This window comes from Malaclemys terrapin, chromosome 10 (genome assembly GCF_027887155.1).
Source record: "Malaclemys terrapin pileata isolate rMalTer1 chromosome 10, rMalTer1.hap1, whole genome shotgun sequence".
Classification (NCBI taxonomy): domain Eukaryota; kingdom Metazoa; phylum Chordata; order Testudines; family Emydidae; genus Malaclemys; species Malaclemys terrapin.
In genome coordinates, this window is record NC_071514.1 from 53,897,666 (window position 1) to 53,922,051 (window position 24,386).

Consider the following 24,386-nt stretch of genomic DNA (forward strand, 5'->3'; position numbering starts at 1 on the left):
AGATCCCACCCCATCTAACATCCCATCACAGACCATTGGGCATATTTACCTGCTAATAATCAAAAATCAATTAATTGCCAAAATCAGGCTATCCCATCATACCATCCGCGCCATAAACTTATCAAGCTTAGTCTTGAAGCCAGATATGTCTTTTGCCCCCCCTACTCCCCTTGGAAGGCTGTTCCAGAACTTCACTCCTCTAATGGTTAGAAACCTTCATCTAGTTTCAAGTCTAAACTTCCTAATGTCCAGTTTATATCCATTTGTTCTTGTGTCCACACTGGTACTAAGCTTAAATAATTCCTCTCCTTCCCTGATGTTTATCCCTCTGATATATTTATAAAGAGCAATCATATCTCCCCTCAGCCTTCTTTTGGTTAGGCTAAACAAGCCAAGCTCTTTGAGTCTCCTTTTATAAGACAGGTTTTCCATTCCTCGGATCATCCTAGTAGCCCTTCTCTGTACCTGTTCCAGTTTGAATTCATCCTTCTTAAACATGGGTGACCAGAACTGCACACAGTATTCCAGATGAGGTCTCACCAGTGCCTTGTATAACGGTACTAACATCTCCTTATCTTTACTGGAAATACCTTGCCTGATGCATCCTAAGACCACATTAGCTTTTTTAACGGCCGTATCACATTGGCTGCTCATAGTCATCCTGTGATCAACCAGTACTCCGAGGTCCTTCTCCTCCTCTGTTACTTCCAACTGATGCATCCCCAATTTATAACCAACATTCTTGTTATTAATCCCTAAATGCATGACCTTGCACTTTTCTCTATTAAATTTCATCCTATTACTATTACTCCAGTTTACAAGGTCATCCAGATCTTCCTGTATGATATCCCGGTCCTTCTCTGTATTAGCAATACCTCCCAGCTTTGTGTCATCCGCAGACTTTATTAGCACATTTCCACTTTTTGTGCCAAGGTCAGTAATAAAAAGATTAAATAAGATTGGTCCCAAAACCGATTCCTGAGGAACTCCACTAGTAACCTCCTTCCAGCCTGACAGTTCACCTTTCAGTATGACCCGTTGTAGTCTCCCCTTTAACCAGGTCCTTATCCACCTTTCAGTTTTCATATTGATCCCCATCTTTTCCAATTTAGCTAATAATTCCCCATGTGGAACCGTATCAAATGCCTTACTAGGGAGACTTGAATAAAGGGAAGACTTATATGAAGAGCAATTTAGTTTGCCAGTTATCTCCTGTTCCCTGCTGAATTTGCAAATGTTTGAGGAAGCTAACATTGTTAAACCTATTTTCTTTTGTTTGATGCTGTAGTGAAGTCATAACTGATGTTTTGCAAAACAACAACAAAAACAACTTAGGACAAATATGTACATTTAGAGGGGAGTAGTTCCACTTAATCTGCCTTACAGAGTTTGTCACTTTGCATACATTTCAGTGCAGATGCACTTCCCATATAAAAACAATCTATAATTACTGGTGCATCTGCAGTCATTCTTTCCCTGTGGAGATATTGGTGGATATTAATGTATAATATTGTAGTAAAATAAGGCATACATTCTTGGATTTGTGTTAACGTATAATGTCTCTTGTTATGGTTAAAATACAGCTATATGAACAAATAGACTATAGTCACTTTGCCTATTCAGTGTATTTGGTGTCTTATATACATTTCTGTTTAACTTGTAGATTTTGGATCTCTGTTTGACTTGGAAAATGATCTTCCTGATGAGCTGATTCCCAATGGAGAGTTAAGCCTTCTAAACAGCAGTGGGAATCTTGTTCCTGATGCAGCTTCCAAACACAAACAACTTTCTGAACTTCTAAGGGGAAATGGTAGCTCTACCCTAAATCCTGGAATTGGAAATGTGAACTCAAATAGCCCTGTCCAGCAAGGAGTTGGTAGCCAAGTCCAAGGGCAGCCGAATAGTGCTAACATTAGTAATCTGGGTGCTCTGGGTAAGAGCCCTTTAAACCAGGGAGACTCTTCTGCTTCAAGCCTGGCAAAGCAGGCAGCCAGCACCTCTGGACCTACCACACCTGCATCACAAGCACTGAACTCTCAAGCACAAAAACAAGTGGGGATGGTGACAAGCAGCCCTGCAACATCACAGACTGGACCTGGGATATGTATGAATGCTAATTTCAGTCAGACTCACCAGGGCCTTCTCAACAGTAACTCTGGCCACAATTTAATGAATCAGCCTCAGCAAGGACAAGGGCAGGTAATGAATGGATCTCTTGGGGCAGCTGGAAGAGGAAGGGGAGCAGGAATGCAATATTCTGCTCCTTCCATGCAAGGGAATGCAGGCAGTGTGCTGGCAGAGACTTTAACCCAAGTATCACCACAGATGGCTGGTCACACAGGCCTGAACACAGCACAGACAGGAGCAATGGCAAAAGTATGTACATATAACTTTATAAATTCTATGTGTCTAGATGCATATTTTTTCTCCAGGTATCTGAGAAACCGATTTTAGTAACTGATAGAAATTCAGGTGCCTTGAAAGTATTTGTTTTTTTTTTCAGTTTTTATTAGGTGTAAATTAGATATCCCTGGTTCATGTAAAACTAAGATACAAGACTTTTTGTAGTGGTGAGTGTAATTTAACTGACTGTGTGCTAAAGATCCTAAACAGATCACATTTCTGAGTGGAAGAGGAAACTTTTGGTCCTGCTCAAGTAATCTATTTATCATGTGAAAATTTTAAAGGTTTCATGCTTACAGTAAGATATGTGTAATTTAAAGAAAATTGGGTTTTGAAGTTACATTTTAAAATTAGCCTAAGACTATAAATTCTATATATCAAGTCTTTTCAGCAATGAATACGTTTCACTGTTTAAAAAAGATTCTGATTCAACTCTGATTCTCTTATAGCTTATTGCATTCCATTGTGTGTAGTAAGAAAAATAAAAGAGGAAAAATATGCTTTGTGAATTCTGCACTTATCCGTTTCAGGCATTAGAATGTCCTGAAAATGAGACACTAAAAACAGTGATTTTCATTGTACTATCATAAATGAAAATGTCTGTTTAGAATCTCTTTGAAGAAGGCTAAAACTAGGACAAAATCTTGCTAGTAAGTTATTGGAAGAGAAGAATTTAGTGGTCCAAAAAAGAGAAAAGGTGACTTGCTGACCATTTCTGTATGCTTCACTGTAGCAAATAGAAAAAGTGTATATTTAAAGCTAAGCAGATTTAGTACTGATAAAGGTGCTGGACTGACAGGCTTGAAGATATGTACCTGTTTACAGAAAAATTACAGAATAGGCACAGGCAATACAAGCTTCTCCATACTGCCATGTCAGTGTGATTCCATTGAAGTCTTTGGCTTCTTTGCTTAAAGACAGGTACCAATTAGCAGAATTATAGTGACTGTTTTTGTTATGCAGACACCTGTCTGTCAGAGGGCTATGAGACCATCAGAGACAGTACAAGTGTGTGAGTGGCAAGTCACCCATTTATAGCATCCTTTTTCGTCTCTCTCCCTACAGCTGAAGAGCGGAGTCAGAGTTTTTGTATTTATTGCGTTTATTGATCTGGTCTATAACAAATCTCCTATTGGTGGGTGGGGAAAAGTCATGTTTCACAAGTTAAACAAAACTGCTATTGTCAGTCTCCTTTCATATTGGAATCTCAGGGACCCCACTTTTGTATTTTGTTGCTGTAGTTACAACTTTGAGATATTGGAAAAGTGTAAAAGTCATGTGCTAGTTTTGGAGACTGACATCCTATTTGGCCACTGAACACTGAAAAAGACAGATTCAATTTCCATTCCCACTCAGTTCTTTACACTTCTGCTGAAACTGCAAACAAGAATGCATTGAGTAGTTTGGTGATGTGGCTACATATCCTCTTGGGTTCTGTTTTGAAGACTGTTCATTTCATATAGGCCACTAGGCTAAACATGACAGAGCAAGAACCTGTTTTCTGTGTGAAGTCTAGTCTACCAGCCACTTCACTCCTTCAGCAGCTGGGAGTGCAGAGCTTTCCAGTAAGGAATTTCCCTGAACTCTGTCTGAGGGTTGGGGATTATTTTAGTATCACTCTTGGTTGCAGTGTGTTAAATTTGTCGGTTTGTTGCTGACAGAAGTTGGGGCACAAATTCTTCTCTTCCCCGTTGAGGGATGATTTTCTTTATTTTAAGGAAGGGAAGCTTAAAGGTCTAAACAGATTGGCAGCGTGATATAAAGCTGAGCATACTTATCAGTCTATGGACCTAAACATTTAGATGTGCTTTGTATAAAGATTAACTGCTATAGTTACAGGAAAAGAATGGTTATTGGGAGGTAACTAGAGAAAGGGGCAGGTGATTATTTTCTCTTACTAGATTTGTTTTTCTCTGAAATGTGTGGAAACGGAATGAAAATATCTGATTATTTGGCTTATTTCCATTTTTTTTTTAAAAAGTAACCCATTGGAGCAGGTTTCTTTAACTTCTACACGGCTGTGTGTTATGTAGGTTATAACTCGCTTGTATGCACTTAGGGTGAAATGGACCTTGGGGCAGAGGTCCTTACTTAGGCCCTCTGCCCTGGAGTTAATTTTACCAGTTTTGAATAAGGATGACTTATCTTCCTACTGTATTTTCCACTACCTGCATCCAATGAAGTGGGTTTTAGCCCACGAAAGCTTATGCTCAAATTTGTTAGTCTCTAAGGTGCCAGAAGTACTCCTCGTTCTTTTTGCTGATACAGACTAACACGGCTACCACTCTGAAGCCTGTCACCATGCAAGGTACTGCATTTAGCTGTATGAAGTGGAAATCCATCAACTTCATGAAAAACTTGTACAGATACAGACCGACATCATCTTCCTTTCCAAATGCAAACTGATGGACATCATACCAAAAGGACTGAAGGTAAAAAATCCATTACAATCTACATACCATACAGACTATGCTGACATATTATGCCACACACTCTCAAAGAAACTGCGGAACCACCTGATCAACATCCTATACAGCAAACGGAAAGATCAAGAATGAGCTCTCAAAACTGGATACTCTCATAAAAAAACAACCTTCCACACAAACTTCTTCGTGGCATGGCTTTACAAAAACTAGACAAGTCATTTACAACACACACTTTGCTTCTCTACAAAGGAAAAAGGACACTAAACTATCTAAACTATTACATGCCACAAGGGGCCACAACAGTGGTTCCCTTAACCCACCCAACAATATTGTTAATCTATCCAGTTAGATTCTTCTGCTGGGCTAAGAGTATGTCCTATCTTGGGGCCTCTCCTTCTGCCCCTCCACCCCCACAAACGTGATACAGTTCTGTCGTGACCTAGAATCCTACTTTCGATGTCTCCGACTCAAGGAATATTTCCAAAACACCTCTGAACAGCATACTAACCCACAGAAACCTTCCTACCAACACTACAAAAAGAAGGATTCTGCGTGGACTCTTCCTGAAGGTTGAAACAACAGACTGGACTTCTACATAGTGCTTCCGCTGACGTGCACGGGCTGAAATTGTGGGAAAACAGCATCACTTGTTCCATAACCTCAGCCGTGCAGAACACAACGCCATCCACAGCCTCAGGAACAACTCTGACATCATAATCAAAAAGACTGACAAAGGAGATGCTGTCGTCATCATGAATAGGTGAGAATATGAACAAGAGACTGCTAGGCAGCTCTCTAACACCACATTCTACAGACCTTTACCCTCTGATCCCACTAAGGGTTACCAAAAGAAACTGCACCATCTGCTCAAGAAACTCCCTGAAAAAGCACAAGAACAAATCTGCACAGACACACCCCTAGAACCCCAACCAGGGGTATTTTATCTGCTACCCAAGATCCATAAACCTGGAAATCCTGGATACCCCATCATCTCAAGCATTGGCACCCTGACAGCAGGATTGTCTGGCTATGTAGACTCTCTCCTCAGACCCTACGCTACCAGCACTCCTAGCTATCTTCGAGACACCACTGACTTCCGGAGGAAACTACAGTCCATTGGTAATCTTCCAGAAAACACCATCCTGGCCACTATGGATGTAGAAGCCCTCTACACCAACATTTCACACAAAGATGGACTACAAGCCGTCAGGAACAGTATTCCCGATAATGTCACGGCAAACCTGGTGGCTGAATTTTGTGATTTTTTTTCCTCACCCACAACTATTTCATATTTGGGGACAATGTATACCTTCAAGTCAGCGGCACTGCTATGGGTACCCGCATGGCCCCACAGTATGCCAACATTTTTATGGCTGACTTAGGGGAAGAGAGCTGAGGAAGCGTTGATGTAACGCCCCTACTCGTGCTACATTGATGACATCTTCATCATCTGGACCCATGGAAAAGAAGCCCTTGAGGAATTCCACCATGATTTCAACAGTTTCCATCCCACCATCAACCTTAGCATGGACCAGTCCACACAAGATCCACTTCCTGGACACTACAGTGCTAATAAGCGATGGTCACATAAACACCACCCTATACCAGAAACCTACTGACCGCTGTACTTACCTACATGCCTCCAGCTTTCATCCAGACCACACAACACGATCCATTGTCTACAGCCAAGCTCTAAGATGCAACCGCATTTGCTTCAACCCCTCAGACAGAGACAAACACCTGCAAGATCTCTATCAAGTGTTTTTAAAACTACAGTACCCACCTGCTAAAGTGAAGAAACAGATCGACAGAGCCCGAAGAGTAGCCAGCAGTCACCTACTACAGGACAGGCCCAACAAAGAAAATAACAGAATGCCACTAGCCATCACCTTCAGCCCCCAACTAAAACCTCTCCAGCGCATTATCAAGGATCTACAACCTATCCTGAAGGACGATCCCTCACTCACAGATCTTGGGAGACAGGCCAGTCCTCGCTTACAAACAGCCCCCCAACCTGAAGCAAATACTCACTAGCAACCACACAACGAAAACACTAACCCAGGAATCTATCCTTGCAACAAAGCCCGTTGCCAACTCTGTCCACATATCTATTCAGGGGACACCATCATAGGACCTAATCACATCAGCCATGCTATCAGAGACTCGTTCACCTGCACATCTACCAATGTGATATATGCCATCATGTGCCAGCAATGCCCCTCTGCCATGTTCATTGGCCAAACCAGACAGTCGCTATGCAGAAGAATAAATTGACACAAAATCAGATGTCAAGAATGACAACATTCAAAAACCAGTCAGAGAACACTTCAACCTCCCTGGCCACTCAATTACAGACCTCAAAGTTGCAATGCTCCAACAAAAAAACCTTCAAAAACAGACTCCAACAAGAAACTGCAGAATTGGAATTAATTTGCAAACTGGACACGATTAAATGAGTCTATAATGACCCATCCACTCCCAATCTTTATTCAAGCCTATTTCCCCATACTAATTTTTCCCCCTACTGTTACTCAGACTTTCTTGTCAACTGTTTGAAATGGGCCATCGTGATTATCGCTACAAACTTTTTTTTCTCCAGCTGATAATAGCCCACCTTAATTGATTACTCTCGTTATAGTTGGTATGGCAACACCCATTTTTTCATGTCCTCTGTGTGTGTGTATATATATATATCTTCCTACTGTATTTTCCACTGCATGCATCCAATGAAGTAGGTTTAGCCCACGAAAGCTTATGCTCAAATTGTTAGTCTCTAAGGTGCCACAAGTACTCCTCATTCTTTTTATCAATCTGAATGGAGGTCATGTGACTTCTGTTTTTTTATTCTGTGATGCCATTCTATTTTCATTTTTTAAAAAGAACTTATCAGTACTGCTGGATTGCACATATGCTCCTGCCCTCCTCATGCACAGAGCAGGGGAGACAAAGGTGACATGGCTGCTGCCTCCCTCTCGGTTCCTTCTTACCGCCTGTGGTGGGAGTTGGAGCTTCCTGTCACTCGTGAGCCTTGGTTAACCAGTTTAGAAAGAGAGATTCTCATTTGGTATATAGTTCATTTAATTTAGTTATAGTATTAGTTAGTTGATAGTTTTTTTTTTTTTTTTTTTGGTATGCAGTAATCCCTTGGATTTAAACAATGTGCCACGTGCAGGGCTGTTATCCTTATCACTGGTAGACACAATAGTTACCTGATTTGTTTTGGTGAGGGATCTATGCCCTCTCTGTACCATGCTCCCCATGAGAATGAAAAAATAGGAATTTCCGCCTTAAGGTTCATCATCTTAAAGTGACATATCCCTCTTCAGGGCCTGACCCTCACAACGAGAAAGCAGAGAGCTCCTCTATGGGGAGTGCCCTATTTGGTTGCCACTACTTTGAAGCCTCTTTCAGGTGAGGAATGTAGATCTTCCTCCTCTCCCGCAGCTTCCTCAGAGTGCTCAAAACCTTCTGAAGCTGATGGGCCATGCTCCTTATCTCTCAGAAAAGCACAAAAATAGTCCCCTGGTACAGAGTCACAGTCTGGTTGTAAGCAACACACTCACCAGAAATCTGAGGTGGCACTGTCAAATAAGGATCCAGTGGGGCTGCCAAACATTTCGTAAGACAAGGTTTCTCTTAGGCATAGAGTTGGGGTCTGGCCTAAGGTTATATCTGCGTTCCACTTCAATCAGACCATTCATCTTCTGGTATGTGTTCCAAAACCTTGCTCTAGTAAAGTCATTGAGAAGCTCCCTACTTTGGATGTTGGAGAGCTCTATCCATGTGGTCCACAAGTTTTTTAGATTATCTCCTAGACTCTTTGTAGGCTCATTCTACCCCAAACTCTTTAGTAGTTCGGCAAATGAACAGTCAAGGAAGTTGTTCCCCAGGTCTATACTGAAATACAGGGAATTTAAGAGATTGGATTTATATAGTAAAAGGTCTATACTACTGTGAGCCTTCAAATGAAGGTGTCATACTATCAGGCGTCATACTATCAGGCTTTATTGGCTAAGTATTCCTTTATTAATTGGTCAGGAATTTCTGTATTCACAAACCAGTTGTCAGAGGATTATAAAGAGCAGTTCTTGATCATTGCCTCTGAAGGTCACCTCACTGCCTGGACATCTCTCAAAGGCTATCAACGCATCTAACGTGGCTTTATGTTCAGTGGCAACAGGCATTTCAGAGGTGTTCTTCTTGGTTGCAGGCCACCAGCATCCAAAAGGAATGCTTGGACTTGCTATTTGAGGGCACTACGTTTTTTCAGAAGACCAATGATGCCATGCACATGTCAAGAGTCCCATAGAACTCTTCACGCTCTGGGAGTTTATACCCTAGTGACAAACACGACAAGCACAGCACAGACCTTGCTACTATTCAAGTCTTCAGGATGTCCCTAGATGGAGATATAAACTTCCTACATATCACCTATCAGCTTTGTTCACAGCAGGCCCTTCTCCTAGATCTTGGCTTCATTAGGGTCATCTTGTCATCACAGTTGTGGACAGCATAGAGACTGTAAATCATCTTAAAAAAAATTTGACATCTCCCTTCATCCCCCAGTTTGGAAATATCTATCTATCTTTTACAGTGAAAGGACAGCAATCCTTTTCGACAGTTGGGATTTCAGCACTGTGCAGGAGGGAAATGTTATCTAGTTCATTTCCGTACCCTTCCCAAACCCCGCTTCCCATCCCTTTTCTGGGACCCATTTCGCAAGGCTATATTCATGTTAAGAGACTTTCAGTCTCTTTTTGATCAGAGAGCAATAGCAGAAATTACTTACCAACACAGAGGGAAAGGGTTTTATTCCCGCTATTTCCTGATTCCCCAAAAGGGAGGCTCTTTGGCTCCTCCTAGATATAAGAAAGTTGAATATATTAATCAAGAAAATCAAGTTCAAAATGGTTACCCTTGCATCTATTATCCTATCCATAGTGATGAGGGATTGGTATGCTCACTTTCTGTTGCCAGGATTGAAGGATCTTTGATACGAAGTAGGGAATGTGCACTACCAGTACGCGGTTCTGCTCTTTATTGAAAGAAGTAAAGTGGAACTGGTTACAGACTAGTGTATATATCGCTGCATTTCTGACTTTATCAAGCTCTGTTATAATCTAGCAAATGTTGTTCTTCCTTCTAGAATAACAGCCCATTCTACAAGGGTTCATTCCAGTTCATCAGCCTTCTTGAGTTACATACTGATGTGGACGTTGGCAAGGCAGCAATGTGGTCATTGGTACATACCTTCTCCAGACACTGTTATCACTCACGCTTTCCCAGGCAATGCCAATTTTGGCAAGTCAGTGCTACCGTCTCTCTTCATGTAATCCAAAGTTTCATCACCTGTAAGGGAATAGCTGATGAGTCACCTTCACTGGAATGTATATGTGCACAATCACTTGAAGGATTGAAAATGGTTTCTTTCCTGTTCCGTAACTACAGTTCTTTGAGATTGTTGTGCATACATACATTATACAATTGTCCCACTATCCCCCTAGTTCAGGTATTAGATGTCTGTGTGAAGAAACAGGGAGGCAGCACCATGCCCCTTTATGCCCTCTGCTCACTGCACAAGGATGCATTTGTCTCCTAGTGGTACTGCTGGCAAAAGTCTCTAACTTGAGTTCATTGGGTGTGTATAAACCTACACTGGAATGTGTATGTGCACAAGATATCGCAAAGAGCAGTTAACATACAGGGAAGTAACTGTTTTCTTGCACCATAGCTTTTAGTTTTGAGGGCCTTTCAGGATTGCTCTGCTCTGCTCTGACCACCTCTTTCCATTTTTCTTCTCACTGGTGTCAGTCACAGTAGTTCATCCCATGTTAGTGAAGCTTTTCTGGTTTGTTTTCTTTTTCCCATGTTTTTTCCCTCTATGATAGAGGGGAAAATTTGAGAAAGGCAGAAAGTGCCTCTGTGAACTGTTTTGAAGCTGAAGCTTGTTCTGAAGGGAAGTGGAAGTTGGATTGGCATTTACATTGAGCTACATTACTGTGCCCTTGGGATCACACATGTCCTATCCATCCACATTAATGTGTCCTGGATTCTCCTAAGATCTTGGAAGATAAAGCTTGCCTTTGAATCAGAACTAGAAAGGTGCATGGTGAGTGATCGGACAGTAGGCCTCCAGACCTTTAAGAAAAGAACATTTTTTCCCATGCTCTTCACTCCTTGGCTATTCAGTCCCAGGAAGATGTTGCCAAATTAAAAGGATATTGGAGAAGAGCAACAAAAATGCCTACGCAGTTGCAAAGGGATTTACTTACATGGGACAAATATAAGCAAGATGTGCACAGACTGGCTAAACAGTCTTAACACCTAGCAGTTAATATACTGGAAGAATATCAGCACCAAGAGTAAATATTTAGATACAATTAGAGCTAATGTGTTGAACATCAGGAAAAATTTCATCACATGAGATCTGTTAGGCTGGGAGATGTTGTCCCAAGTGCAGTGGTTGGAAAGCATTATCACTTGGACCACTTCAAAACAGACAAAACAAAGCGTTATAAATATACGGTAAGGGAACAATCTTGTAGTCTCCGTGGAATGACCTAGATTAACTAGTGTTCTTCTTTGAATAGTGTCCCTATGGGTGATCCACTGTAGGTGTATCTGAGCCTCTAATCGGAGAATTTAGGTAACTGTGTCCCTTCAGCCTACACATGCGCTCTCCCTCCCTTGTGATCTGCCTCCAGGCTATCTAGTACTGCGCAGGTGAACCTCCCTCAGTTCTTTCTCGGCCGCCTTTAGCCAGGCACGGAGTAAGCAGTAGTCCCTTCCTTCTTGGCATTGATAAGTGTTTAGTAGAAGCAGTAAATGTTCTTAGACTTTCTGCTTTTGTTTTTTTGTTTTTTTGTTTTTTTAATTTTTCACATTTCCTGCCCTTGTTCGGGGGGCGGGGGGGGTATCACCTTCTCATGGACATTTAGTAGTTGAATTAAGTTTTTCAGTTCTTTAAATAAAAAAACAAAAACCATACCTTTCACGTTTCCCTGCCTTTTGCGGGTGATTGTCCCAGGAGAGGCATGCCTGGTTCCCCTGGCTTCAAGAAGTGCCTCTTTTGCAACGAGGCAATCCCAATAATGGACAGATACTTTCATTGTATCCGGTGCCTGGGGGGACACACATTCTTTCCGCCAGAAGCTAAAGGCGAGATCTCATAAGAACCGGGAGCTCAAGTTAAACTTCTAATGGAGGGTTCTCTTCAGCCGCTGATTGAACCCAGTTCTCCAGGACGAAGATTGTCCGCAGAGCCTTCAACATCCAGAGGGGTAGAGTTGTGAAAGAAGTTGTCTGATTCCCGTCCCGTCCCCTCTCCCCCGCAAAGCCTCTAGAAAAAGGGCTCCAAGCCCTCAAACTTGAATCCTTGGCCAGACAGAGGGGATCCCCGGTGTGCTTGGCCACCTTGGTACTGACGGCTCCGAAGCACAGTACCCAGAAATATCAGGGAACTGCCTGTATGAGCTCTGCGGCACTGCCTAGGGACCTGATGGGCAAAGGTGTGGAGGCAGTGTCACCACCTCCCAGACATAAAGACAGAGACCGAACAGTCTCTAAAAGATCAGCACAGACAAAACCATCCTTGTTCACAGAGTGTGGCAAAACACCCCTCACTGTAGCGTTCCTCCCATAAACAACTTGATACCAATGAGTTGACACCGACACTCCTCAATGGTACTGAGTGTATCAACAGTATTGCAAGAGTTCTGTTCTTGAGGGACCTGGCAGTCGCCGAAGAACTGGAATCCCCACTACTTGGCACCAGAGCCCTGGTTCCAAGCATGTCTAGGTCCCCTGAATCACAGCTAACACTGGGCCATTTACCCACAATGCCCCAGTCAGCACCACCCTTCTCCATCGAGGAATCTGTCATCTTGGTCACTGTCCATCTTTCCCTGTTCTCTCAAAATGTTCCACCATTGCAACATCAGGGACCTCCCCAACTGTTCCCTTATGCCAACCTTCAATCCAGTATAGTCCATCATGAGTGCCACCGCTACCATTTCCATCCTCTTCCCCCCTTGGCCGTATTGGGATCCATGGGTGATGTATGGATTTATACCTTGCGAGCATCCTTTGTCTCTCATAAAGAATCCATCAGGTGGTCCCTACGGCTTCAGTGTCCAGGGGGCCAGAGCCTGAGGAAGAAACTTTTGAAGGGCAGGAGGCCAGACTTTGAAGTGGAGACTACCCCACCAGCAAACTTCAGACTCAGCCATATGAGGCTGTGAAGCCCCCTCCTTCATCACTAGCTGATGACTTGAGGCTCTTTCAGGACCTTACTAAGAGGGTGGCAGTTGACCTTCAAATTACCCTACAGGTTGTGACAGATACACACCACAGGGTGGTAGATATTCTACACACTTAACAAGGTGCTCCTGGATCCTTCCAAGGTCATCTGGCAGACACCAGCTTCCATTGCACCAACGTGCAAGAGCTGACAAGAAGTACTGTGTCCCCACTAAAGAGGCAGACTCTCTCTCTCTACGCACCCTCAACCTAACTCTATTGTGGATGCAGTTAATGCACAGGGAAAACAACATCATGCCAAATCAACTCCTAATGATAGACTGGAAGATGCTAGACCCCTTTGGGAAGAAGGCGTACATGTTGGTGACCTTACAATTCAGGCTGCCGTACTACAAGCCGTAATGGCTAAGAACGAATACATAAATTATGGGAAACTCAGCATATTTATTGACTGCTTGTCAGAGGTGCAAAAAGAACAATATCAAGCCATTGTTAAATAGGGTCAGTTAGTAGCTAGAATAGTGCTACAGAAGGCCCTGGACGCAGCAGATATGGTGGCCTGCTCGGTCTTGATGGCAATGGTAATGAGACAAGCATCCTGGCTACACCTCTCCAAGGAAGTGCAGATGATGGTCAAAGACTTCCTGCTTGAAGGGCCCAAACTCTTTGCCAATAAGACTGATGTGTCACTTCACATGTTAAAGGACTTCAGGGAGCAGAGCATAGCCCTGGGAATCTATGCAGTGGGGCAGAAGACAAAATATGGCTAACAACCACCTCACAGATCCCAAACACCTGAGTTCCCACTGTCGAAGTAGTAGTACGAGTCACAGCGTAAGACCCAGAATGCAAGAGGAAACAGTCACCCAGTTCTCAATCTCTCAACCCTCATCCTCTAAATATCAGTTTTGATGCTTTAGTTGAGCCCCTGAACAGCAGCAACCATTGTTGCAAGGGATGGTTATCTATGGACCTTCCATGTCCCTTCGGAAGTTGCCTGACCCTCTTCCATAGGGTTGGGAGAACATCACCTTTGACAAATGGGTCTTGGAGATTTTTTTTGAAGGGTTACGCCATCCACCTCACGTCCCTCCCCGAAACCCACCTTCCAACCCTATCCCTCTTCAGGGACCCTTTTAACTTGAGTCTACTTCATCAGAAAATAGATTTGCTATGCCTAGGGGCCATAGAACCAGTCTCTGTTCGTCTGTATTTCCCAATCCCCCAGGTGAACGGATATTGGGGACCCATACTAGATCTAAGGGCGTTGAGCAAATACATGAAGGCTCCAAAGTTCAAGAAGGTCACGCAAGTAGCCGTTGTTCCAACTCTGGAGCAAGGAGATTGGTTTTTGGCCCTCAGTCATCTTCCATTTAAATCTGGCCATCTCACAGGAGGTTCTTCCAATTTCCTTTGGGCAGGACAATTATCAGTATAGAGTGCTCCCATTCAGTCTCCCATCCGCACCTAGGGTATTCTCCAAGGTTGTCTCCATCTTAGCGGCACAACTGCAGACATTGGGTATTGTTATCTATCCATATGTGGAAGACTGCCTCCTCCGGGCTCCTTTGTTCGAGGATGCCTTGTAGGCCACCCAGACGACTATGTGCATATTTGCACAACAGCCTACAGCTCAATACCCAGAAATTGATCTTCACCCCTGGTACACCTGGAGTTCTTTGGGGCCGAGCTCGATGCAGTACAAGCAAGAGCGTTTCTCTTGCCATACAGATTTGCCACTCTCATGAGTCTCATAGAAACAGTCCAAGCCAGTCCGCAAACATTGTCCAGGAATTGTCTGCAACTTCTTGAACACGTGTCAGTGTGCACTTTTGTGACTCGACACACCTGGTTGTTCATGAAATGTTTGTAGATGTGGCTCAGATCTTTCTGCTCCCCGAGCAGAAACGCCTTGGATTGATGGAAGCAGCCTTCCAGTGTCCAAGTGGGTATTCCATTAATACAACCCCCACCAATGCTGACCCTAACACTAGACACCTCCCTGATAGGTTGGGGAGCCCCTCTTAAATGACCACGAAGTCCAGGGCAAGTAGTCTTCCTCAGAAGCAGTCCTCCATATCAACTTCTTGAGCTGTCAGAAACTCCTGCACACGTTCTCTCCCATTCATCAGGGATACTCTCACAAAAGTCATGACAGACAGTATAACCTACATGTTTTACATAAATCACAAAGGGGGCGCCAGATCACCCTCCCTTTGTGCGGAAGCGATAAAACTTTACAATTGGTGCATCCGCCACAACGTATTCCTGGCAGGCAAGCAGCTGACATGGATACAGAAAGCCGACAGTCTCAGTCGGAACTTCTCCCACGATCACGAATGGGAAACTAATCCTGCAATGCTTTATGACATTCAACCTATAGGGGACCCTCACAATAGATCTTTGCCACTTACTGCTCCCTGTTACACCTATCCATGAAGATGGCATTTAGGTGGCCATTACTTAGCTCGAAGGATAGAGGAGAGGGTGGCGTTGATGGTGCACCTGCTATTCATGGTCTTCTTTAAGGACAAAGTCACCTTGAGGCCACACCTCAAGTTCCTCCTCAGGGTAACCTCAACTTTCCATATGACCTAGCTAATTCACCTCCCTGTATTTTTTCCAAAACTGCATCGTGCCAATAGGGAGGCCACACTACATATGCTGGATGTTAGGAGGGCCCTAGCATTCTATTTGGACAGTACTAAGGACTTTAGGAAATCTCCCAAACTTTTCCTTTCAGTTGTGCAAAAATCCAAGGACTCCACAATATCACCCCACAGATTCTCCAAATGGTTCTCCAGTTGTATTAACCACTGTTACTATGTTCGGAACTTGCAACCCCCATTAGGAATCTGCACATACTCCACAAGATCCGTTTCCACTTTGATCGCGTTCGTTAAAGATGTCCCCATCTCTGAAATCTTCAGGGCAGCAACTAGGCCTCTGCCCATACTTTCACAGAATACTACGCGATTACCTGTGACTCAGCCTCTGATGCCGTCTTTGGCTCCACAGTGTTATCAACAACTGCCTCCATTCCAAAGTTCTAGCCCTCCATGGGGGATACTGCTGTGACGTCACCTACAGTGGAGCTCCCATAGGGACACTACTCAAAGATGTTATTCACCTTGTGCAGTAATGATGGTTCTTCAAGATGTGTCCCCCTATGGGTGCTCCACAACCTGCCCCCCTCCTTTCTGCTTTGGAGTTCTCGACAAGGGACTCTGTAGTAGCAAAGGAACTGAAGGCAGTGCTAGATAGCCTCAAGGCAGACCATGAGTTGGGAGAGCGCATGTGCAGGCTGAATGGACACTGCTACCTGAATTCTCTGATTAGAGGCACAGATGCACCTATAGGGACACTTCCTCCTCTTCTCCATCCCTAACTTTTCTATTCCTCCAGAGTTTATAGAACCTTGACATCTAGAGTAAAATTTAATTCTAAGGACTTGGCCTACTTTTCTAAGCTACTAGCAAAAGTATATCGTTTTAACTTGGAACAAACCCTGAAACCTCCTGTGTGCACACCCCCTCAGTCACACATACCCTCAGTCTTTCCAGTTGACAGACCAGTGGGTATATCTATTTCATCCATCTGGAATCTCTGTATTCCAAACTTTCTTCTTCACAGTGTATGTGAGCTTCTGCAAGATGCCTGGAGCTAAACAGCCTCTTAGAAGGCAGCCTTGCCAAGGAAAACCCAGCAATCACATCAGATACTAGCAACTCTTCCCTTTGTGTGGTGGGCAGTTTTACACCTAAATGATCCAAAGATGAGAAAATTGATAGGGTAGTCAGTCTATTCAGATGTCCAGTGGACTCTGCTAAAATGAGACAGACTTGGTTATGTTGGATTAATCAAGAAGGGTCCTTATAATATCACCTAGCAACAAGCAATCCTCATGTTTCACAGAATGCTCTTTGCATCTCCTCAGCACTTACTCTAGTTCTAATGGTGGCTTAAAACAGGGCTCAGTGCTTGGATTTAAAGGGTCTTCTGTTGTTAAATTGTGTTTGCAGCTGTTGTATGTGCTTACCCTTTCCTGCCCTACATAGTTTTTTTGGAGCAGGACCTGAGTTTACTCAGCCAGTTTCTCCTGCTGGCTTTATAAGGAAGTTGAATGTATTCCAAGACCCAAGGATCAGAATAATTGATGGATCAAAAATGAAGGAAATCCCCAAGGTCTGAGATTCCTTCCCTCCTTCCTCACCTGCTTTTGTGACCTGTTCCTTTTGCCCCATGTGCACCACTATTGCTGCTTCTGTGGGTCAGCCTTGGGTTCTCTCCTTGGGCACACAGTGCTGGATTTCAACAGCCATAAAGCCTGAGGTGGTCTATCATTTAAACAGCCTCTTGGTCTTAGATGAGGAGCTGCCTCTCAAGCTCGCCCAGGCAAACTGCTTAGGGTTCTGAGACCTCATAGAAGACTTGGACAGTATTCTACCTGTCTCCCAGTAAGATTTTCAGCAGACCCAGCCCTCAGTCATCCTATTGTCAAATCCCATTTGAATTTCTTCAAATAGCTTGCTGTCTCAGAAACCTTCCTGGTCTACTCCGACCTTGTCCCAAGAAGGGAAATGCCTCAAGAAGAGTGGCAGCCAGCTCACTTTCTTGTTTCCTACAGGGCAGACACTGAGCTGCTCAGTTATTCAGTTTGCCTTAAAAATAAAATCCTTCCTCATAGCCTTAAAGTAAAGATGACTCACAGACTTCTTCAGCCTTGTTTTCTTTCTGGTACCTGGAGAAAATCAGACTTCAAATGGGTCTTTTTGGAGTGAAGCAAGCAATCATCAGGGCCAAGTTTATACCAGTTACAACTAGGAAAGTCAGTCAGGTTCCCCTAGTTCCCACAAGATTCTTTTCTGCATCTCAGACAAACCTAGGGCCAGCCCAGAAAATTTCCGTCATAGTGGACGGAGCAGTGCCCTCAAAATCCATAGTGGACTGGAAGAGAGCTCATTAAAGAAGGGAATCTTCCCTCCCTGGCCTGTGTAGTTCCACATGCAGAGCCCTTTAAATAGCCTTCCTCATGTTTCATCTATAGCTTGAGAGGTTTCTTAAGGGCATAGCAAACCTCTTTCCACAACCTAGGCTTCCCACTCCCCAGTGGGATCTCAATCTAGTATTAAAAGGCCTGATTAGACCGCCACTTGTTCACTACCTCACCTTTCCAGGAAGACTGTGTTCCTCGTCGCTATCATCTTTGCAAGAAATGTAGGGGAGATAACGGCTTTGATGGAGCATCCCCCTTTTCGTGTTTTCTTCCCTGACAAGGGCACTCTTACACCACATTCAAAGTTCACTCCCAAGGTGATTTCTGCATTTCACATGAATCGGCTTATTTAGCTTCCAGCCTTTTATCCCAAACCCAATGGGGATAACAGGGAATCCATCCTCTAACCGCTCAATGTGAGTATAGCCTTGCCTTCTATTTGGACAGGACAAGGGCTTTCAGGAAATCTGAGACTTTTCCTCTCCATTGCACATAGGTCAAAAAGTATAGTGATCTCAACTCAGATTCTCCAAGTGGGTCTACAGCTGTATTAAACTCGGTTACTAATTGCATAATGTAGCACTCCCATCTTCAGTATGTATGCATTCTATGAGATTGGTCCCCTCTTCCATCACCTTCTCCAAGAAATCTGCAGAGCGGCTACCTGGGCATCTGCTCATACCTTTGCAGAACACTGCCATCCTGGTTTCCAAATATGGTGCCACAGTACTATCATCTGTATCAGACTTGACTCTGAAGTTCCAGCCTCCAGTGGTGGGTACTGCTTGGGAATCACTTACAGCAGAGCACCCACAAGGACACTGCTTGAAGGAAGTCTCTGGGTTAGGCTAAAAGGGGTAAAAAACAAGGGTGATGTCATGCTAGGAGTCTACTACAGGCCACCTAACCAGGTGGAAGAGGTGGATGAGGCTTTTTTTAAACAACTAACAAAATCATCCAAAGCCCAAGATTTGGTGGTGATGGGGGACTTCAACTGTCCAAATGTATGTTGGGAAAATAACACAGCGGAGCACAGACTATCCAACAAATTCTTGGACTGCATTGCAGATAACTTTTTATTTCAGAAGGTTGAAAAAGCTACTGGGGGGAAGCTGTTCTAGACTTGATTTTGACAAAAGGGGAGGAACTCATTGAGAATTTGAAAGTAGAAGGCAGCTTGGGTGAAAGTGATCATGAAATCATAGTGTTTGCAATTCTAAAGACGGGTAGAAGGAAGAACAAAAAAATAGAGACAATGGATTTCAGGAAGGCGGATTTTGGTAAGCTCAGAGAGCTGATAGGTAAGGTCCCATGGGAATCAAGACTGAGGGGAAAAACAACTGAGGAGAGTTGGCAGTTTTTCAAAGGGACACTATTAAGGGCCCAAAAGCAAACTATTCCGCTGGTTAGGAAAGATAGAAAATGTGGTGGCAAAAGACCATCTTGGCTTAACCACGAGATCTTGCATGATCTAAAAAATAAAAAGGAGTCATATAAAAAATGGAAACTAGGACAGATTACAAAGGATGAATATAGGCAAACAACACAGGAATGCAGGGGCAAGATTAGAAAGGCAAAGGCACAAAATGAGCTCAAACTAACTACAGGAATAAAGGGAAACCAAAAGACTTTATCAATGCATTAGAAGCAAGAGGAAGACCAAAGACAGGGTAGGCCCCCTGCTCAGTGAAGAGGGAGAAACAGTAACAGGAAACTTGGAAATGGCAGAGATGCTTAATGACTTCTTTGTTTTGGTCTTTACCGAGAAGTCTGAAGGAATGCCTAACCTGGTGAATGCTAATGCTAAGGGGGTAGGTTTAGCAGATAAAATAAAAAAAGAACAAGTTAAAAATCACTTTAAAAAGTTAGATACCTGCAAGTCACCAGGGCCTGATGAAATGCATCCTAGAATACTCAAGGAGCTAATAGAGGAGGTATCTGAGCCTCTAGCTGTTATCTTTGGAAAATCATGGGAGACGGGAGAGATTCCAGAAGACTGCAAATATAGTGCCCATCTATAAAAAGGGAAATAAAAACAACCCAGGAAACTACAGACCAGTTAGTTTAACTTCTGTGCCAGGGAAGATAATGGAGCAAGTAATTAAGGAAATCATCTGCAAACACTTGGAAGGTAGTAAGGTGATAGGGAACAGCCAGCATGGATTTGTAAAGAACAAATCGTGTCAAACCAATCTGATAGCTTTCTTTGATAGGATAACGAGCCTTGTGGATAAGGGTGAAACTGTGGATGTGGTATACCTAGACTTTAGTAAGGCATTTGATACGGTCTTGCATGATATTCTTATCGATAAACTAGGCAAATACAATTTAGATGGGGCTACTATAAGGTGGGTGCATAACTGGCTGGATAACCGTACTCAGGAGTTGTTAATGGTTCCCAATCCTGCTGGAAAGGCATAACGAGTGGGGTTCCACAGGGGTCTGTTTTGGGACCGGCTCTGTTCAAGATCTTCATTAACGACTTAGATATTGGCATAGAAAGTACACTTATTAAGTTTGCGGATGATTCCAAACTGGGAGGGATTGCAACTGCTTTGGAGGACAGGGTCATAATTCAAAATGATCTGGACAAATTGGAGAAATGGTCTGAGTTAAACAGGATGAAGTTTAACAAAGACAAATGCAAAGTGTTCCACTTAGGAAGGAAAAATCAGTTTCACACATACAGAATGGAAAGAGACTGACTAGGAAGGAGTACAGCAGAAAGGGATCTAGGGGTTATAGTGGACCACAAGCTAAATATGAGGGTACATCTACACTACAGGGGGGAGTCGATTTAAGATACGCAAATTCAGCTACGTGAATAGCGTAGCTGAATTCGACGTATCGCAGCCGACTTACCCCGTTGTGAGGACGGCGGCAAAATCGACTTCTGCGGCTTTCTGTCGGCGGCGCTTACTACCACCTCCGCTGGTGGATAAATTGATCCCCGAGAGGTCGATTTCTACCCGCCGATTCAGGCGGGTAGTATAGACCTAGCCTGAGTCAACAGTGTGATGCTGTTGCAAAAAAAGCAAACACGATTCTGGGATGCATTAACAGGTGTGTTGTGAGCAAGACATGAGAAGTCATTCTTCCGCTCTACTCTGCGCTGGTTAGGCCTCAGCTGGAGTATTGTGTCCAGTTCTGGACACCGTATTTCAAGAAAGATGTGGAGAAATTGGAGAGGATCCAGAGAAGAGCAACAAGAATGATTAAAGGTCTTGAGAACATGACCTATGAAGGAAGGCTGAAAGAATTGGGTTTGTTTAGTTTGGAAAAAAGACTGAGAGGGGACATGATAGCAGTTTTCAGGTATCTAAAAGGGTGTCATGAGGAGGGAGAAAACTTGTTCACCTTAGCCTCTAAGGATAGAACAAGAAGCAATGGGTTTAAACTGCAGCAAGGGAGGTCTAGGTTGGACATTAGGAAAAAGTTCCTAACTGTCAGGGTGGTTAAACACTGGAATAAATTGCCTAGGGAGGTTGTGGAATCTCCATTTCTGGAGATATTTAAGAGTAGGTTAGATAAATGTCTATCAGGGATGGTCTAGACAGTATTTGGTCCTGCCATGCGGGCAGGGGACTGGACTCGATGACCTCTCGAGGTCCCTTCCAGTCCTAGAATCTATGAAGAGGAAGTTACTCATCTTGTGCAGTGGTGATGGTTCTTCAAGATATGTCTCTATGGGTGCTCCATGACCCACCCTCTTCCCTCTACTTCGACGTTCTAGTAGTTCTCTTTGCGGTAGAGAAGGAACTGAGAAGCGCATGCTGGCTAGTCTCGTGGCAGGTGAGGAGCAGCGCATGCGTGGGCGGGATGGACTCAACCAAAGTTTTCCAATCAGCAGCTTGGAATTCTGTAAAAGGAACCACGTTTTTCTCCGCTTCTCTGAAGAAAGCATATTATTCAAATAGGAACACGTTCTGATGATGGACAACTAGGAGGGCTGTTCCTATGGAGTTTTTTCCAGGGGGGATGTTCCTTTGGAGCTTTCCAGAGGTCCATAAGATTGAAGGCGCACTCAGTACTTTTTTTTTAATTGAGGTGAAGTGGCATCTTCTGTCAGTTTTTCAAGATGCTTTTCCCAGTAAGACTGGGTGCTTTCTGGAAGATATGGTTTAGTCAAACATGAGTGTTTGGGCTTAGTACAAGGAGTAGGTGGATGAAATTGTATGGCCTGGCTTTAAAATCTGTGAATTTATAAACCAGCATATCTGTGAATCTATAAACCAGCACTCTTCCCCCTTCTGATCTTATTCATATTTTGAAATTTACTTTTGTCATCAATAACTACCTAAGGAAGCTGACAAAGGTTACACCAAAAATCTTTTTAAAAAATGTTTTAAAAAACAAGATATACCCCCATTATAATCCTAAAAATGCAAACATCCTCCTGGATCAATATCCTAAATACAGTTCACTTCAAAATTAACCCTGATTTAGGCCTTGCTGGTCACTAGAAGAGTTCATGTGGTTAACAGTTTAGTTTTCCAATGTAACATGTGAGATCTAGATATATATTGCTTCAACAAAATAGATATTTGGATGAACAAAACTATGGGTTGCAGCACAAGCAAGGTTGTTTGATTTTCTTTTTTTTTTTTTCGTTTTTCTTTTTTTCCTTTCCTTTCCTTCTTTACATGTTTTTTGTTTGAGGCATTGGTCAGTTGAGATCAAAATTGGTCTAAAGGTGCAGAAAGAGAAATGTAACGTGATTGGATTTCTGTTTTCTCTGTACCAATTCAAAATAATCCTACCCCTTATTTATTGTGAGACTTATCATAAGCTAATTCAGTTTTAAGTCACGGTGTATCAGGGTGGATAAAAATCGATTATATATTTAAAATTTTAAATATTTTTTAAAATTAAAATAAAAAAACATGTTGAAAATTTAATTTGAAATTGAGAGCCTGTGTACAGGCCTAAATTTAGTGTAATTTATTAAAATCATGTATATAAATTTTACTGCATCAGTGAGCCCTCTTCAAATTTTAATGTGTTAAAGGATGCTGCTTTTTAACTATATAAAGAACAAGGGGGAAAACATCTTTAACTTATGAGGTCAAGTCAGACTTTATAAATGCCATAATGTCATGTACTGCGTTAAGTATTTATTATTTTTGGTTTTTACAGTGGAGGAAGTGGTGGTTATTTACATTTTTCTAAATGTAAGTACTTTCAGTTTCTGTTTTACAGAAAAGCTTTTGCTTTAATTTTAGTTTCAGTTTAGCTAGCAGGTGCAGAGAATATTTTCTTCATTTGGACTAGTTTCATTCAAACCTGAGAAAGTGATTAATAGTTGAGAAGTCAGGAAAGCTTCTTTCTTCTTCAAATCTATGATTAAAAATTAGGTGAGACAGGAGATCTACTAATCCTAAAACACAAAGGACATAAAGCCAGATTTTCACAGGTATTTTGGTACCTAAATACTTTTGAAAATCTGGCCCGTAATGACCAAACCAATTCCTCATTTTGCTGTTATCTACAGTTTGGGTTTGCTTTTCATCAATTCCAAATTTTTGTCCAAAAGAGCATGATATCATATCAGAGTTTTAAAAAAAATCATCTTGTAATCTTAAATGCATCACCCACCATTTTCTAATATAAATTATTTTTTTAAATTCAGAATCTGAATAAATGAGTGTGCTGAGTTATAAAATTGCTTAAATAAATGTATTGCATCCTCCTGGTTAGCAAAAAGTACCTAATGTGGTGAAAAGGTTGTTTTTTAGTTGCAGATCAACATGTTTTATTGGTTACAGCAGCCTTTTTCTTTAGGAAAATAACTTTTTTATGTTAAATGAGATTAAAATCAGTTAATGAAGGTTTCCTACTTGCTGATTTAAATCATGATGATGTTGGTGATCGCTGATGTAAATTAGTTCACCTTGTGGTGCATGAGTTCAGTTTTGTTGGATTTTAAAATTGTTACTCTTAAGTGCATATTGTAGTAGAGAGAGAGTTTTGAAGAGTGTGGACTGAAGGAAAGGGGGAGCTCTGAGTAGGAGAATGCACCAAAATTGTGTGGTTAGTGTCTACCAAGGAGGAATAACCAATCCAACCTTTTAAAGTTGATGTGCAGAGAGGCAGAAAGAGAATAGTTGCTTCCTATTTAGACTTTTTGGTAAATAGGATGTAGGCAATAATAAACTATCAATATTTTTATAAGAAAATAAGTAATGTAACCGCACGTAATTGTTCAGCTGGTGATGTTTTGACATCATGCTAATTTTAGGCAAACTGGAGAAATGTTGGAAGAATTAACTGTTATGAAGATCAAGAAGCCTCCGATTTCCTCT

General features: G+C 42.6%; 1 protein-coding gene across 2 annotated transcripts in view; it reads left to right on the plus strand.

Annotated features, from left to right (window-relative positions):
* CREBBP (CREB binding protein) overlaps nt 1-24,386 on the plus strand; it is a 175,561-nt gene that overhangs the window by 23,815 nt on the left and 127,360 nt on the right. For both annotated transcript variants that reach the window (XM_054041404.1, XM_054041405.1), the window contains exon 2: nt 1,664-2,376. In XM_054041404.1, coding sequence (XP_053897379.1) covers nt 1,664-2,376 — 713 coding nt within the window. The remainder of the gene's footprint in view (nt 1-1,663; nt 2,377-24,386) is intronic.